The sequence below is a fragment of the Populus euphratica genome, unplaced genomic scaffold (genome assembly GCF_000495115.2).
Source record: "Populus euphratica unplaced genomic scaffold, PopEup_1.0 scaffold39.1, whole genome shotgun sequence".
In the NCBI taxonomy this organism is placed as follows: Eukaryota; Viridiplantae; Streptophyta; class Magnoliopsida; order Malpighiales; family Salicaceae; genus Populus; species Populus euphratica.
This window is the reverse complement of record NW_011499897.1, coordinates 418,667-435,586: the sequence shown is the minus strand read 5'-3', so window position 1 is coordinate 435,586 and position 16,920 is coordinate 418,667. Positions and strand designations below refer to the sequence as shown.

The window sequence follows — 16,920 nt, the reverse complement described above, 5'->3', positions numbered from 1 at the left end:
AGTATTTTTATTAAGAAATGTATTAAAATATTGTTTTTTAAAAAATATTTTTAAAATTAGGCATCAAAATGATCTAAAAACATTTAAAAATATTAATTTAAATGATCTAAAATTTTTAAAAAATATTAATTTAAAATAAAAAATATTTAAATATTTAATTTTTTTTTAAAATATTTTTAAAACATAAAACCAATTTAAGTTGTATATTATACACGAGACAGTCACATGTGCTTATAAAAAGCCACAAATCATCGTCTTCGATAACTTTTGTAGTTGTGATTTTAAAAAAAATTATTTTGATAAAAAAGTACTTTTCGTTAAGATTGATTTGATATTTATATATATTTGATTAAAATTGTGGTTAAAATTAAGGTTGAACAAAAAATAGTTTGATGTGTTTGGTTAATGCTTTTTAAAATGAGGTTATATATATATATTATAGATTTAAATAATAATATTATATTATAAAATAAATAATATTTTTTATTGTTCCATTAAACTATTTATAATTTCATTACATATAAAATTCATTCGATAAAAACTATAATTTTTATAATTTCTTAAATGTATAATAAAATTAGATAAAATATTATTAAAAATAAAAATAAAATTATAATATGAGTAAATTTAATTTATTTTAATTTATTTTTTAAAAAATATTATTTATATTCACATGAATAGTACAATGAATAGTACAAGTAAATTCACTGCACTGGTTTGGTTTTTGGGCCAAAAAAAGAAAGGTATTGTTTACGTGAACGGTCCATTGGTTTTTACGTGAACGGTCCTGAATAGTACAAGTAAATTCACTGCACTGGTTTGGTTTTTGGGCCAAAAAACGAAAGGTATTGTTTACGTGAACGGTCAATTGGTTTTTCGGCCACAAAAAGAAAGGCATCAACAATTGTTTGGTAACAGTGGAGGGCCCACTAAGTATTGCGTTTAAAACGCAATACTTAGTGGGCCCTCGACTGTTACCAAACAATTGTTGATCTTCAAGCTCTTCCCATGTCTCTCCTCTCAGTCCCACAGCGCCTCCTTTTGGGGTCGTCTCTCTCAGTCTCAATACTTAACCAAACCAGAAAACCAAGAAGACCCTTTTGTTTCAATATGTCATCCGAGTCATCTCAGCCCCTGACTCACTCACTCACCTTGCCCACACAACTGGGTCATCCCATTCAAATCATTGCTGCACCGGGTGTCTCTGATTCTCAGTTCAGGTGAGTCAAAATTTTCAACCTTTGTCTTTCTATTGTTTCTTTATTGAAAATATCAAAGAAATTAAAAATAAAGTTCTCACCACTTTTTTGCTATTGCAGGACTGCTATTGAATCTTCATTATTCAAGCAGTGGCTAAAAAACTTGGAATCTGAAAATGGGATATTAGCTACTGGGTCATTCTTATTAAAACAAGTACTTGTTCAGGTAGCTCTTTCTTCTCGTTCTCGTTCTTTCTTCGCTGTTCAGTTGAAATTGGAGAAAAAATATTTTTGTTGAATTCCTCTTTTCTGAAGCTTTAATTAAAAGCAAGTTCTATCTTTGTTGTTGTACTAAAATGCATTGCAAAGTCTCTTGCTTTAACATGGTTAAAGATGACTGGCTTTTTTCTGAGATTGCTTAAAAAGAACGGAGATTATGTTGTGGAGAGTTTATTTTTAATATTCTTGCACTTCATAGTGGCTGCCCTAAAATCAACTGTTCTTGGTTTTTCAAATTATGGTTTTTATATGACCCGCCTTATATGGTAATCTAGCAGGATTGCCCCCTCTTAATCCTTAATTTATTCTAGTTGTAGTTTATGTGCCATTGATGACAGGGAGTGGATATGTTTGGACAGCGAATCGGTTTTCTAAAATTCAAAGCAGATATTTTCGAAAAGGAGACTGGACAGAAGGTATTTTACCTTCTCTTTCCATGACTTGAAAGCATAGGTTTTTCCCAATACATTTGGTTTTTGCATCGAGCCTGGTTCATGGAAATCTTTGGGCTTTTTATTATGTTTAATCATTACTAAACTTGTGGATATTCTATTTTGATTCATTAGTTCAGTTTCCCATGAGCCACATAAATACAAGGCTTTACGTACCAACAGGCTATTATTTCACGTGCAGAGCTATGAATGATATAATCCATGTCTTCAATGTGGACTAAAAAATTCATAGATTCCAGGTATAGTGTTCGCACGAGGACCTGCTGTAACTGTGTTAATTCTTTTGAGCTCTGAGGGTGAGACCTATGCTGTTCTGACTGAACAGGTACTTAATTTATTTTTTCTTTTCTAGTGTTCATTATAATTTGCCTTGAGTTTGTCAGCAAACTGATATGAATTAACAAGAGATTCGAGTTAAAATGATAGCTCCTTTTGTAATGCTGCTCTGTTCAAACCCTGATGAATTTTCATGCATGTCTAAGGTTAGGGTACCCACAGGGAGGCTTGTTTTGGAATTGCCTGCTGGGATGCTGGATGATGACAAGGGTGATTTTGTTGGGACAGCAGTTCGTGAGGTGTATTTCTATTTTGACATAAAACAGTTCTTTTTGGTGAAAAAGGCCATTGGCAATTTTGTTAACCAAGAAAACAGAAGCACAAACCATGCATTGAAAACACAGATAAAAGCACACAATTATGTAGAGGCCTCAAAAGCCGAGGCAATATAAAAGACAAGTCTGGTGTAGTTTATCAGAATTAGATGTTGCTACAGTTCCTTATGTATGTATTTAATGCAATGATTTTTACAGGTCGAAGAGGAGACTGGTATTCACTTGAAGCTCGGAGACATGGTTGACCTGACAGCCTTCCTGGACCCTTCTACTGGAGGCAGAGTTTTTCCTTCTCCTGTAAGTTGGCATTTGTGCTTTTATCTTATTCTGATGTTTGGAAGCACTAGCATCAATTTGAGTCAGAAAACTTTTTGGAATTTTGGGCATATGAAGAAAAAATTATCCACCTGAATTTTTATCATTAGTCCAAAAGTATACCAACTCACCAAGAGTCTTTATTACTTGGGGAGTTGTTTGAGAAGCGTCTAGTGGTATTCATTAGATTTCTATCAATGTGGATGATCATCATGCTATATCCTGGAAAGCTCAGGTATAAAATTCTTGGATTTGCTAGCACAAGGGTGCAGGTTTAGTGATTAGGTACTGCTTTGTGAAAAGTTGCTAAGGATAGGACAGGCTCCAAATTCTCCCTTCAAAAACCCCACATCGGGGGGACTACAACCGGCAAATGGCTTTCAATTTATATCGTGACATTGGAAGTTGGCATCAGAATAAACATAGATTGAGCTTGAGAGAGTCACTGGGTGTCCAAAAGAAAGGAACTGGCACTTTCGTTTAGAATAATGAAGGGTCTAAATAGGTTCATTGCATTATGTTGATTTCAGTGACTTTTGTCGCTCAAATCATCAGTGCTCTTGTTGGATATTGTTGCATTTGCATTCATATAATGAATTCAAATTCTACCATTTGCCAGTCATGTAATTTGTCAAAGTATATGCTTTTGAAATGTAGTTCAGCCTTTAAGCTGCTTAACAAGCGAACTTGACAAGGATGTTATTCAATTACTCTCCTTGTTTTTTGGCCTCGTACCATCATATGACTTGTTTGCTTTACCTTGGATAGGGAGGATGTGATGAGGAAATCAGCGTGTTCCTTTATAGAGGATGCGTTGGTAAAGAAATTATCACACAGCTGCAAGGAAAAGAGACTGGCCTCCGGGAAAACGGCGAGTTGATCAAGGTTCATGTAGTCCCCTACAAGGAACTCTGGCGCATGACAGCTGATGCTAAGGTTTTAATGGCCATTGCTCTATATGAGATGGCTAAAGGAGGAGGACTCTTGCCTCTTAAAACCTAATCTGCTGTCAATGTAGATCTGGATTAAGTGTTGAAACACCATCCCATCAATGAATAATTTAGATTACGAGAATCTGTTTCGCAATTCCTGCCTTCGGTTTTATGGGGTGCTTGAAATACGTTTCATTCGTGCTTGAAAAGTAGATTCATAATTTTTTGAATGGAATTCACAAACGTTGGAATAGCAAATGGGCTTGGCAAAATCATTAGCAAGAGGTTGCGTCCATTTATGTAACCCAAGAACAAGGAAACTTCCCAGAATTGAAAAGCGGTACCCTACCCCGTTGGACCTGAATAAACCTTGTACGATGGCAGCTCACAGAAGCCGAAAAGCATTCTGCGTCAAAAAATTTCGGCGTCTCCAGGTCGTGACTGTTTCCGCACCGCACCTGAAGCCAGCGGTGAAGTGGATAAATTATTAATAAATATTTGATATTATATATTATATAAATATATATTATTATATGGAAAAATTAATTTGAAATATATATATATTAATTTATATCAAACAAAATTAATTTAAAAATATTTTTAAAAAACTTAAGTTATAATTGTTTTTTCAAGTTTTATATTTAAAAAACTGCTTTATAATAATTTTATTCTCAATCTCATTAAAAGTAATTTTTTTTAATATATATAATTAAATTATTGTTCATCTATTTTTAATTTAGAAAGAATTAGCTTATGTTTTCTAAATCTTGATATGACTTGAAGAGAAATTTTACAAAAAATAAAGACAATAATAATAGCTCAAAAGAAAAAAAATAAGCTCCAGGTTAATTAATGCAAAAAATTAAAAAAGAGAAGTGAAAAAGATTAGTGAAATGCGTTGGACATACATGTTATATATTATATTTTGCTATAAATTAACAATAGCTAACTTAGATTAGTTAGTAGTCAGCAAAGAAATTAAACCGGTTAAAATATTATTAATATTCTCATATAAAAAGTATCTTAAAAAAAAAAAAGATTAAGAAGGTAACTGTCCCTTATTACCTTATGTGGCTCCGTCCCTGCCTGAAGCCCATAGGCATCAACACCAAAATCCAATATTATAGCTGCTACTGATTACGAGTACATTAGAAAGTCCATTACCAAGACAACAAGGGGAGCGAACAAATTGAAAAGTTTTAAACCCAAGCCCCATGATAGAGCTAGGAGACGCTGTCCTAACTCAATTTTTAAAGCTTCCTGTATCATAACTGACGCGATTACAACAAAGGCATGTGCTCATAAAATGCCATCCGTCTCTCACGGTGAACAAACAAATAAAATACATAACCCTGCAATGGCTGAACATGGTGCCTAAATACTAGTGGGGGTTTTGTTTAAAGTATCAAACTTTACTGGCAACAAAATCGTTATTACTTGATTCCCATATAATCGTCCCATCACATGTGCATATCTTTTTGTAATTTTCACCAACTCCTGCACTTCTGGCAATTACTGCTGCTGTAAGACCTTTATCTGATTTATCTTCAGTTCCAAATAACACTACTGATCTCCCAATCAGATCTGCAACTCTTAGCTTCCGTTTGGTCCCCGAGAAGAAGGCATCTCCTTTCTCATCAACATCTAATGTTCCCAGGTCGCCAAGTGGCTGATGAACAATAATCTCAGTTAGAAAATTCTATACAACTTCAATTATATCACATACCACAGGAAAATTATATAAGCTAAATAAAATTCAAACCACAAAACCCAGGAAAGGTGTTAGGTTATCAATATCATACGAGCAAAGTGTGGAGTAAACATTAGTCTTTGTGCCATCATATTGATATTGTCTCTCGAGGATTTCTGGCAAAATAATGATAATAGCAAAAACAAATTCAGAGAAGGCATGTGCTGATGTACACCTCTTGTTCAGTTCCTTGATTTGTTGGATTAAACACTTTCCCAGTGCTTGCTGCTCCTTCTGTTAGATCACCAAACTCATTGATAGACCAACCATGTTTACCAGGTGACACTCCACTAAAGCTGGCTTCAATCCTAGCCAGTTCCATATTCACTTGAGCGAAGCGAACAACACCAAAAATATCTGGACCTTTGAATTCGGCAACAGCAGCAGACACTAAAAAGTCTGAAGTGCAGAGCATGAGGTTCAGAAACTGTAACTACATTTTTATATGACACAGACAACCTACTGCATCATGTTTCCTGATTATAGTAGTGATGGGCAGGGTTTTCAGATTCCACACATAAAATGAGTGAGCATAGCATTGCTGAACTCAGAAAATCAGCTATAATTGCCGAGAGTGTCTTAATAAGGTTATGGCTCACAATCAAACATGTAATTTCATCTTCTAAAGAAATAGAAAAAAACTCCATAGAACTAGTTTGACACAAGCAAAAAGTTTCCCAAACAGAAAAATTCAGATGATATGTAAATATTAAAGTTCATAAAAAAATAAAAAATAAACACGAGAAGAAAGGGATATCAAGCTAGATATGAAAGGACTACTAGTTGTGCTAGCAAACCTTCAGGGATTCCTTGCCCAATTAGTCTAGCATTTCGACCTGTCTGCTCCAAAGCTTCAGTCATAGTCTTCACTGGAGAAGACCCAAGAATTCTTACCACTTGATTGGCCAAATCAACCTCCACATTCTTCACTCCTGATTATTTTTTTCACAATAGAAAACAACGCACACCAGTAAAGAGTTCTTAAGAGGACAAGAAAATCCTCATTGGATACTGATCAATGACCGTGTATTTAAAACAAGGAGCCATCGCATACCAGTAACAGTTTGTAACTTATTCCTGACAGAATTAACACAACCCTCACACTTCATATCCACCATGAATTCTGTCTATTTATCAAAGCAAGTCCACAAACATAATACAACAAAAACATTAATGAACATTCAAATAATCCCCCAAATCATAAAATAACCAACAAAGAAAAATCCAGTATCGTCAAAAACTAATGTCAAAATCAAAGCTGAAACAGAAAAATGAAATATTTTTCAACTTACAAGTATCTCAGGCAAGGCTCCATTATCCTGCAAAACAAAACAAACAAGATTAAAGATTCAAGCTAGAGACCTCAATACGAAAGATTATGACACGAAAAGGGGGGCAGATGTTGAAATTGAACCTGTGAGATGGGTTTTTGATTTGATGTAGACGTGTCCATGCTAAGGGAGGAAGTAAGCTGAGTCAAATTCTTTACAAGACCAAAGCGAGCTGACGTGAGAAGAGAAGATGATGGTGAGAGGAAGAAGAGGTTTTCGGGTTTGGGATTTGGAGAAGAAGGGGAGGGAGATGAGAAAGCGAAGGCAGCAGGCAAAGCAAAGGCAGCTATAGCAGTCTTTGTTGTGGTTGTTGCTGACCTGAGAAATGCCATTTTATTCCTCTATTTTTTTTTTAATTATTATTCTCTTCTTTGAAAATGGTTGATGACTATTGATGCCTCTCTGTATCTAGAATTTTCTGTCTTTTCACCGGAAAATTAAATTTTTTAAGAAGTCGGGAAAACTAAATTTTATAGAATCTTCTTCCCGTTACTGTATTCTCCACCCAGCTTTTGCCCATTGTTTTTTAATAGCATGCGCTTCGTCATTTGTTTTTGTTTAAAAAATAAAGAACAAATAATATATCATCTACTTTTAATATAAAAAAATAAGGCACAAGAGTATGGATTTAACCCAGAGAATAAATCAGACCCTTTATTTTTTAGTCCTAAATTTATTTATTTTTTTGAATTTAAATACTAGAGTTAGGACCTAGAAAAAATTATTATTTTTTTTAGAAAAAAGACTTAATTTCAATTGATGTTTAAACTAACTCGAGAATACTCCCTATCAGCCACCAAAAAATAATAAACAAAATTGCTTCATATTAGATTTCATTTTTATTTTTTTAATCTCACGGAGGTCATCTCCTTATTAAATAAAAATAAAAATAAAAATAAAAATAACCGAACCTTTTATTTTGTAGTATAAAACAGGAACAAGTTAGGTGAGATAGTTTTTTTTTTCTTTTTACAAAAAGAAAAGGAAAACTTGTAAAAAGAATTAGATCCATAATTTAAAGTGTGCATCTCTTGTATCGTACTCGTTCGTTTTTGTCCTTCCTTCTTACAGGACAAAGAGAAAACAGTATTGGTGTTAGATAGGGAACACAGTACACTCTGGTTTAAATTTTTTTAACATAAAAAAATATGATGACACAAATATTTAAAAAAAAATAAAAATAAAAAATCTAACACTCGGGCCTTTTAAGAAATTTAATTTTAAAGCTAATATAGTTTTTATAATATATATTTTAAAGATAAAACACTCGAATTATCTTACATGATTCATATAAAAAAATTATATTACCCTCTTATAAGTTCATTGATTTATATTGGAAAAGTAAAATGATAATTAATATTTTTATAATGAATAATGATTTATATCTAGAAAAAAAAATATATTTTAATACCAATTTTTTTTTATAAGATTTTAAATCTAAATTGCGGGTCAATTTCATGAGATATATTTAGATTTGTAGCATTGAGAATAATTAAAAGAATAAAAATTAAAACATGAAAAAAAGATCTGGGTTACTAATTTCCGATGCCCATGGAAAAGTTATAAATTAATCATGATATTTATTGTAAAATTTGTTTTAGGTCCCCTTAGTTTTTAGAACATTTTTAGTAAAACTAAAATTTTGATTAATAAAGTTTTTTACAAAACATTATTGGAGAAAGCAAATCTTAATTTATTCAATATTGTTTTATAATACATTTGTATTTTTATTAATATTTTTGTATTTGAAATTAGTTGGAATGACATATGAGTGAAGATTTAATTTCTATTTTTTTATAATCATTTTAAAATCATTCCAAAAATAAACGATTAGAAAAATTGAATTCCCTTTCTCTGTCCCTCTAAGTTATTTTGTGTTAAATTTCGTATATTTATTATGACAATATATAAAAAGCAAATACATCAATTTAATTAGGGCCAAATCAAGAATAAAAATAATAATTAATGGAAAATCTTTTATTAGAACCTAGTGGCCGGTCATATCTATGATACAATTAAAATTATATTATTCTTTAATCTTAATGGTGGGGGTCAGCATATTTAATTAGGAAGTTTTGTTTTGAATAAAAAAAACTTTAATTATCATTAATAAAAGGAAAAAATAAAGGCTTTCCCCCTTCCTTACATGCATCACTGTCTTGTTATACGTCTGTAGCAATCAAAACAAAAATTTAAACGTTTAATTTTTCAACAATCATTAAAAACAATTTTGACTATGGGTAAATGGTGAATAGAACTGAATCCTCACAAAAGTTCAACACCCAAAAACTTATTATGTTATAAGTGTGTGAATTTGAATTATTTGGGTTTCAGCTCAATCAGCCTGGATGCTTGAGCCAAGCCCGAACAACTATCTTGGTCATTCTAGGTTTGGCTTGGGCAACTAGGTGCTTTTGCTCACTTCTGGAGATCAGTTTACATGAACGGCTCATCAGCTCTGTTCATCAATTAAAAAAATAATTGTTTATAAAGGTTTTTTTTTTTTATAATTCCATCAAATTCTTTATTGTTATATAATAAGAATTTTTTTAAAAACGGTTATTATATTCTTACCTCTAGAAATAAATAGTTTTGATTGTGCATTTATTTTCTTTTTGTTAAAAAATAATTTAAATTATTTTTTAAAATCTTACAAGTTTAAACTAAACCATTGAGATTATTATTTTATATAGTATTAAAATTTTGATGATTAAGCTGTTACGGGTTCGAATCTCATTAAAATAAAAAATAAAAATAATATAAGTTTGTATAAATTTTAAGTTTAAATGATTTTTACTTTAAAAAATATATTAAAAAATAATATAAATTATATCTTAAAATCTCATCTAACCATTTCAACTATTAGATTAAAATAATTTTTTTATATATATTTTTTAATTGTACATCTGTTATGCTTTTATCTTCCACACCCCTTTCCTTTTGTCGTGTGAATCCTTCCTTATTCTTTTTCATTTTGCTTTTTTTTTTTTTTTTTTTTTTAATTGAGAAAGAGCATTGTTGCTTGCTTTCGAGCTACAGCAGAATAGGTTTTCACAAGACCATGAAGCCACCACTAGAACTTACTGCCTCATGATCGTTAGCAACTCTATCAGGACAACCTTCGTCCAGGTTCAAAACAGGGAAAAAGAGAAAATGGAGGCCCAGATATACAGGTTGTTGTGTATTGCACCATGAGGGTTACAGTACTTTATGGGACTGATTACGATCATTTAGTTCAGTGGATGAATTGAACCAGAAAAAGCACTATAATGGCAACATGTAAAAAATGTAACCAGCCAACAGAATATTATGCAGCATAAGTTACCGAAAAAGAAAAGAAAAGAAGCTCCCCTATTGGAGAAGATGTTAATTACTAGTTATCTTATCCCACAGCTTGTCGATAATATACAATCAGCAGCTAGCCATAGTTTATTTGTTTTGAGCAATTTACAGGAAAATACTAACACAAGATGAAAGCTGTCTTGTGTTCTTAAACATGATCCGATAAGTTGAGCATATCATATGAATATTTATGCTTGTGCTCAAAATGTCATAGCCTTTTCCACTTTCACAAGATGTCACACAGACAAGGATCGACTTGTCCTCACTATGAATGAAATCGAAAATAAAATAAAATCCAGAAGGTGTATATTACCAATATTTGAAATAAGAGGATGAGCTATGTTCTTGAGAAAAACAATAAACGAGTTGGCAATGGAGCAGAATCCAAGGTTCTGCAAGATCTATTGCAACTTTGTTCTGGCAAAGACTAGCGGCTTTACCAAGAACTAAAGCAGAACCTTTTGGACAGACTATTGTGGCTCTTTAGCAAGTCCAACAAGAATTGCGGTAATGATCCAATCTCAATCTTGCCAATCAAAGAGAATTCCAACCACTTACTGTATGCCGGCTACCGTTGATACCAACAGATTACACGCATTCTCTTCCTTCCTCTCTGTATATATAAGACGTTAAATTTGACTTTAGAGTCACTCAAAATATCCAGCGCTTTCCTGATTCTTTTGCTAATACGGAGAACAGGGTGTGCGAAATATTTCCAACCATGTTGGTTACAATACTTCTTAGTCTGACTCTCTTGTTTAGCTCCACTCAAGCTATTACTGATCAAGTAGTCAGTTCATCAACTAGTAACTCCATTGTGAACCAGGAAAGCAAACTAGAAACTTACATTGTGTTCTTAAAAAAATCAGAAGGCATGGTGTCTGCGAAACCTGAAGATCTAGATAACTGGTATCAATCATTTTTACCAGCAGTTACTACCTCAAGCTCAAACCAACAGCGTTTGATACATTCCTACCACCATGTGGTCACAGGGTTTGCGGCAAAACTTACGAAGCAGGAAGCAAAGGCTATGGAAACGAAGGAAGGGTTCGTGTCCGCCTGGCCCCAGAAAGTTTTGAACGTGAAGACAACTCATACTCCTAACTTCTTGGGTTTAGAACAGAATTTAGGATTTTGGAATCATTCAAATTATGGCAAAGGAGTGATAGTTGGAGTCTTGGACACCGGAGTAACACCAAATCATCCTTCATTCAGCGACGAAGGAATGCCTCCCCCACCTCCAAAATGGAAAGGGAAGTGTGAATTTAACGGGACCTTGTGTAACAACAAGCTCATTGGTGCAAGAAATTTCTATTCTGATGGTAAACCCCCAATTGATGGCAATGGGCATGGGACACACACAGCAAGCACAGCTGCAGGAAATCCTGTCCCAGGTGCAAGCTTTTTTGATCAGTACAATGGCACTGCAGTTGGCATAGCATCATCATCTCACTTGGCAATATATCAAGTTTGCAGCGAGTTTGGTTCTTGTTCAGAAAGCGACATATTAGCTGGAATGGATACCGCAGTGGAGGACGGAGTCGATGTGCTTTCACTATCACTTGGAGGTCCATCAGTTCCTTTCTACGAGGATTCAATTGCAATTGGTGCATTTGGAGCAATTCAAAAGGGCATTTTCGTGAGTTGTGCTGCGGGGAATTCAGGTCCTTCTAATGAATCATTATCAAACGAGGCCCCATGGATCCTAACAGTAGGGGCAAGTACTGTTGACAGAAGCATAAGAGCAACTGTAATGCTTGGAAATAACGCTCAATATGATGGGGAATCCTTTTACCAGCCTAAGAATTTCTCTTCATCTTTGTTGCCACTTTTTTATGCAGGTTCCAATGGTAATGAATCAGCTGCATTCTGCGATCCAGGGTCTTTGAAAGATGTTGATGTTAGGGGAAAGGTTGTGTTGTGTGAAAGAGGTGGATATTCAGGATTGATTAATAAAGGTCGAGAAGTGAAGGACGCTGGTGGTGCTGCAATGATTGTCATGAATGATGAGATTTATGGCAATGTTACCACAGCCAGTCTCCATGTACTACCGGCATCACATGTTACCTATGCAGATGGATTGAGTATCAAAGCCTATATAAACTCAACATCATCACCAATGGCCACGATACTTTTTAAAGGAACTGTTTTTGGTGTCCCGTATGCCCCCCAGGTTGCTCTGTTTTCCTCGAGAGGCCCTAGTTTGGCGAGTCCTGGGATCTTGAAACCGGACATCTTGGGTCCTGGTGTTCGCATTCTAGCTGCTTGGCTTCATCCAGTGGATAACAGATTGAATACCACACCCGGCTTTAATGTGATTTCAGGCACCTCAATGGCTACTCCTCATCTTAGTGGGATTGCAGCTTTGCTCAAAAGCTCGCACCCTGACTGGTCACCTGCTGCCATAAAATCTGCAATCATGACAACCGCTAATTTAACAAATCTTGGAGGCATGCCCATTACTGATCAATTCTTTGTTCCAGTTGATGTCTTTGGCATCGGCTCTGGCCATGTGAACCCAACGAAAGCAGATGATCCGGGGCTTGTTTATGATATTCAACCTGACGACTACATTCCTTACTTATGTGGTCTTGGTTACAATGACACGGCTGTAGGAATCATCGTTCAGCGCCCTGTGACCTGCTCAAATAGTTCAAGCATACCTGAAGCACAGCTAAACTATCCTTCTTTTTCCATAAAATTGGGGTCTGGTCCTCAGGCATACACAAGGACAGTAACAAATGTCGGTCCTCTTAAATCATCTTACATTGCTGAAATCATTTCACCACAAGGTGTTGATGTTAAGGTAACACCTAGCGCGATTGAATTCGGCGGGGGCAGTTCGAAAGCAACATATTCAGTGACATTTACTCGAGCCGCCAATGTGAAGGTGCCATTTGCTCAGGGATACCTGAATTGGGTTTCTGCTGATCATGTTGTTAGGAGCCCTATTGCTGTTATCTTTGAATAAGAAACAGATTCATTAGGGTCCTCACCGTGACACCTTATCTGTCTGAGCCCTGGTACCACTGAGCTTGCTTGTCTTTGTTTATGACTTTATGTGAGCCATTTTATGGGAACATCACCCTCGAATAAGTTGAAAAAGAATAAACTACCAGGTTGTCTGGATTTATCAATTTTGTTCATTTTCTCAGTGTTTTTTCTTAATGAATTTACGGATTAACATTTTTTTTTCAAAGCAACCATAACAGGAAGACTAATTAACCTTTCTATATATCCAGAATTGTTATTTAAACGGGAGATGATTACAATTTTGATGTTTATAATCTATCTAAATGTCTATTTGAGTTCCCATATATTTTAAAGTTTTCTATTTAAGTTCCTGATATCATAACAGTTCATGAGGGTGGAGATTAAACATTCATTTTCAAGATAAAGAGAAGGGGTCCAGCTTGCTGATAAACTAGAGAGAAGGATTGATTAGAAAAAAAGAGGAGGGGATTACCTGATCCTTTATAACATTTAGCCTTTAATAATACTTTACATTAATTAATGATATTTTTCTTAATTAAGATGGATGCTTGACCAGCTTGTATGTTAAAAGTTGGGTTTAATCCAAACTTAATGATTAAAATAAATAAAGACATAATAATTCTAGGAAATTAAAGAAAATAATATTAGTAATCTTCGTTACCTAGAAAGAGTAAGAGATAATCATAGCTTGTACATCCGAGACTCGTAGCTTTCTATATCGTCCTGCCTCCAATACAAGTATGTCTGCTAAGTGTTTTTGGCACATGCTTCCAAGAATTTGTTACGTTCTTTCCTTGAAGCCAACAAATTGATTCTTATCTGTTTTATTTTTGACTAAATATTATATTTAGATGGATTATTTTTTAAGTTTTCAAAACGGAATAAATATATGTACTTTATATTTTTTTTATTATCTACATTCATATATATATATATATATATTGTTTTAAAATTTTTCTTAATAATTTTTAATAAAATTTGAAGGGTTTATCCCTTAACCAAATGAGTCCAAGCAAGGTTTAATAACAATGGATTCGAGATGTTTAAGCAGCCACATTGTTGCTCTGTAATTAAGCTCTCTCGCTATAATAGCTAGAAAATACATTATACATGTTTTACCCGCAACATTGATGTTCTCCAAAGGGCTCTCTACTTTGGCTTTGTCTACAGTACTCCCTGTAGATAGCGAGTGCTATATCACTCTCTAGTTATGGAGCTGCAGAGAGGGAAGGAAGAATGATTATTTCAGATATCTTTTCGTTTTCTTCATCCTTCTAATAAATTATTTCAGATTCTTCTTTGCCAATCAAGCAATCATTCCTAGCCATTTTTTAAGTTCTAAAACATTGAAAAAAAGACCATGATTTAACAGCAAAGCGTGCAAGATTTTCTTGGTACAAAGAGGGGGAATTTATTATTATTTTAGAACCCCTCTTCTTCTTCTTCTTCTTCTTCTTTTTTTTCTTGGTATAAATATTGCAAGTTATTAATGTGCAAGGGATCCGAGTCAGAATAACGGGGAGGGCTAACGTTATGCAAAATCCGAACACAAAACAATCCTATTATTGGTCGGACCGACTCGGCACGATATGTCCCAGCCCGACACGTCGTCCCGAAGACTATTGTTGTTCACGTTGTCCAAAACCAAAACTAGTACTGTCCGGCGCGTCACCTTCGCCGCACCGAAGTCATCCCACCCTTCCCCTTTTATCTCCCTCGCCTCTCTCTCCCACAAATTAATATTCCTCAACCCAAAACACACCAAAACCTAATTACCATACCAAACAGCCACCAACCACAACCTTCTCAATCAACGACCATCATGGGAGATCTGATTGAGTCATCTTCTGTTACTCCGTCAACGACACCACACTCTCGTCCATTACCAATCCGTGAAGATTGTTGGAGTGAAGAAGCTACCTCTACTCTTGTTGATGCTTGGGGACGCCGTTATCTCGAGCTTAACAGAGGCAATCTCCGTCAAAAAGACTGGCAAGATGTTGCTGATGCCGTCAACGCGCTTCACGGCCATACCAAGAAAACGTACCGTACGGACGTCCAATGCAAGAACCGGATCGACACCATCAAGAAGAAATACAAGATCGAGAAATCTCATGTCGTTTCCTCCAACGGAACCCTGGCGTCGGCTTGGCCCTTTTTTGAACGGCTTGACGCTTTGATTGGGTCCAATTTTAATTCATCCGGTAAGAAACATCTCTCACCGTCTCCTCCGGTGGCTCTTCCGCTGCCTCCGTCTTACCGGAGGACTCCTCAGGTTAGTTCTACTCCACCGCCGCAGCCGCCGGCTCTGGCGGTGGCTTTGCCGCAGAAGAGGCCTTTACCGGTGGACGATGGTTATTTTAGGAGGAATTATTCGGCAATGGCAGCAGCAGCTGCGGCGGTGGAATCTGATAGTGAGGAGGATGAAGATGAGGAGTTTGAGGGAGGGGACGGAGAGAGAGCGGAGGAGGACGTGGAAGGAGAGGGGATTAAGAGATTGGCCCTTGCAATAGAGAGATTTGGGGAGGTTTATGAGAGGGTGGAGAGCGAGAAGTTGAAGCAAATGGTGGATTTGGAGAAGCAAAGGATGAAATTTGCTAAGGATTTGGAGATGGAAAGGATGAGGATCTTCACCGAGACGCAGGTTCAGCTTGAGAAGATTAAGAAGGGTAAGCGTGCACCGGAGGATTATTGATGATTAATAAATTGATAAATCAACAATGAAATTGATCCCTTTTTTATTTTTGGTTAACTTACTGTATGTAAAAAAGCTTTGTTGTAAGATTAGGGTTTTATTTTGAAGAACAATTTTCAATGTTATAATTGTGGATTTTGTGCCCAATTTGATAATTTTAGAAGAACATGAGTTACAGCTGATAATAATTTTGTTAGATTAGTTTAGTTTAGTGACTTTGTTGCCTGCCACCTATTTTAATTGACCGAGTAAAAGAGTTTTGTTGTAAAATTGGAGTTTCATGAACAACAGCATGAGAGTGGACATGTTTGCAATGAAACTCATACTGGGTATGGCGACTTATAATGTGAAGCGGATAGCAATATTACTTCCAGTTTACTAGAGATGGCGTGGAGGATACTAGAGATGGGTTCCTGTTCGGCATTGGTTAGAAGGGCCTGATTTTGTTTCCAGCCTCGATTGAGGATAAGGTGTCCGTACAAGATTAGGCAACGTTTGCTGTTAGAGATGGCAATCTGAACAAGGAAAAAAATGTATTTTGTTCCGCCGAAGGCTGTTGTTGTTCTTGTGCCTAGTTTCAAAGTATTTTCAATGATAAACAACAAATTTCCTTACTTCCTGGTGCAAATGCTCTTCAAATTACATCATCTTGCGTGATCTTTTTTTTTTCTTCCCGTTTTTGTTCACCCTTGATGCATCCTATGATGCTGCGATTTTGTTCTGATCTCCCAGTCCTGGATGCACCTTTTGTGGAAGTTTATTCTGCTTGTCCTTGTTTTATGTGTAAGTTTGCGGCTGGTTCTGTTTCTGACAAGTAATATTGAGCTCTCAACATGGTGCCTTTGAAATGCAATTTCTTGTTGTTGCTGCCTTGGCTCATTGCTGTATTGCTTGTGCTCTTCGTTGGTGAATTATATTTCTTGGGTTTTCTGGTGGTCTATTTTGATGGTTCTCTCAGATCAAGTGTTCACAGGCATCTCCCCAGATGCTTTTCTTTCCCCCTCCTTTTTGCCTGCTGAA

At 35.2% G+C, this 16,920-nt stretch overlaps 4 protein-coding genes across 5 annotated transcripts in view; 3 read left to right on the top strand and 1 right to left on the bottom strand.

Moving 5' to 3' along the window:
• Window positions 1-203: 203 nt before the first annotated feature.
• NUDX14 (nudix hydrolase homolog 14) lies at window positions 204-3,983 on the top strand. The gene is made up of 8 exons (XM_011035547.1): window positions 204-259; window positions 992-1,220; window positions 1,320-1,425; window positions 1,817-1,894; window positions 2,163-2,255; window positions 2,413-2,505; window positions 2,740-2,838; window positions 3,625-3,983. Exons 2-8 carry the CDS (start codon window positions 1,009-1,011, stop codon window positions 3,856-3,858), a joined length of 915 nt encoding a protein of 304 aa, XP_011033849.1. The 5' UTR covers window positions 204-259; window positions 992-1,008; the 3' UTR covers window positions 3,859-3,983.
• A 903-nt stretch (window positions 3,984-4,886) lies between these two features.
• CCS (copper chaperone for SOD1) lies at window positions 4,887-7,359 on the bottom strand. Its single transcript, XM_011035546.1, has 6 exons — window positions 6,953-7,359; window positions 6,831-6,857; window positions 6,593-6,665; window positions 6,336-6,470; window positions 5,714-5,937; window positions 4,887-5,457 (listed from the first exon to the last, which is right to left on the bottom strand). The coding sequence occupies exons 1-6, from the start codon at window positions 7,199-7,201 to the stop codon at window positions 5,194-5,196; spliced, it is 972 nt and encodes a 323-aa protein (XP_011033848.1). The 5' UTR covers window positions 7,202-7,359; the 3' UTR covers window positions 4,887-5,193.
• A 4,077-nt stretch (window positions 7,360-11,436) lies between these two features.
• The window catches only part of LOC105132300 (uncharacterized), an 8,686-nt gene continuing 3,202 nt past the window's right edge, over window positions 11,437-16,920 (top strand). The window contains exons 1-5 of the mRNA XM_011035710.1: window positions 11,437-11,640; window positions 11,746-11,854; window positions 12,155-12,371; window positions 12,588-13,167; window positions 15,046-15,874. Coding sequence (XP_011034012.1) covers window positions 11,437-11,640; window positions 11,746-11,854; window positions 12,155-12,371; window positions 12,588-13,167; window positions 15,046-15,874 — 1,939 coding nt within the window. The remainder of the gene's footprint in view (window positions 11,641-11,745; window positions 11,855-12,154; window positions 12,372-12,587; window positions 13,168-15,045; window positions 15,875-16,920) is intronic.
• LOC105132199 (trihelix transcription factor ASIL1) overlaps window positions 14,417-16,920 on the top strand; it is a 2,862-nt gene continuing 358 nt past the window's right edge. The window contains exons 1-2 of one of the 2 annotated variants that reach the window (XM_011035544.1): window positions 14,419-15,874; window positions 16,253-16,514. In XM_011035544.1, coding sequence (XP_011033846.1) covers window positions 15,028-15,874; window positions 16,253-16,341 — 936 coding nt within the window. In that variant the 5' untranslated portion in view covers window positions 14,419-15,027 and the 3' untranslated portion in view covers window positions 16,342-16,514. Of the gene's footprint in view, window positions 15,875-16,252; window positions 16,515-16,920 lie in introns of those variants that run through there. The other variant, XM_011035543.1, reaches the window with a different exon arrangement.

What these genes read in the sequence shown, in the direction of transcription:
- NUDX14 (XM_011035547.1), top strand. Translation starts at nt 1,009, where the DNA reads ATGTCTCTCCTCTCAGTCCCACAGCGCCTCCTTTTGGGGTCGTCTCTC. An exon ending in AAAAGGAGACTGGACAGAAG is followed by an intron (nt 1,895 to 2,162) that starts GTATTTTACCTT and finishes AAAAATTCATAG; the next exon opens with ATTCCAGGTATAGTGTTCGC. An exon ending in GCAGAGTTTTTCCTTCTCCT is followed by an intron (nt 2,839 to 3,624) that starts GTAAGTTGGCAT and finishes TACCTTGGATAG; the next exon opens with GGAGGATGTGATGAGGAAAT.
- CCS (XM_011035546.1), bottom strand. Translation starts at nt 7,201, where the DNA reads ATGGCATTTCTCAGGTCAGCAACAACCACAACAAAGACTGCTATAGCT. An exon ending in TAAGTTACAAACTGTTACTG is followed by an intron (nt 6,471 to 6,592) that starts GTATGCGATGGC and finishes AAAAATAATCAG; the next exon opens with GAGTGAAGAATGTGGAGGTT. An exon ending in ATCAAGGAACTGAACAAGAG is followed by an intron (nt 5,458 to 5,713) that starts GTGTACATCAGC and finishes ATTGTTCATCAG; the next exon opens with CCACTTGGCGACCTGGGAAC.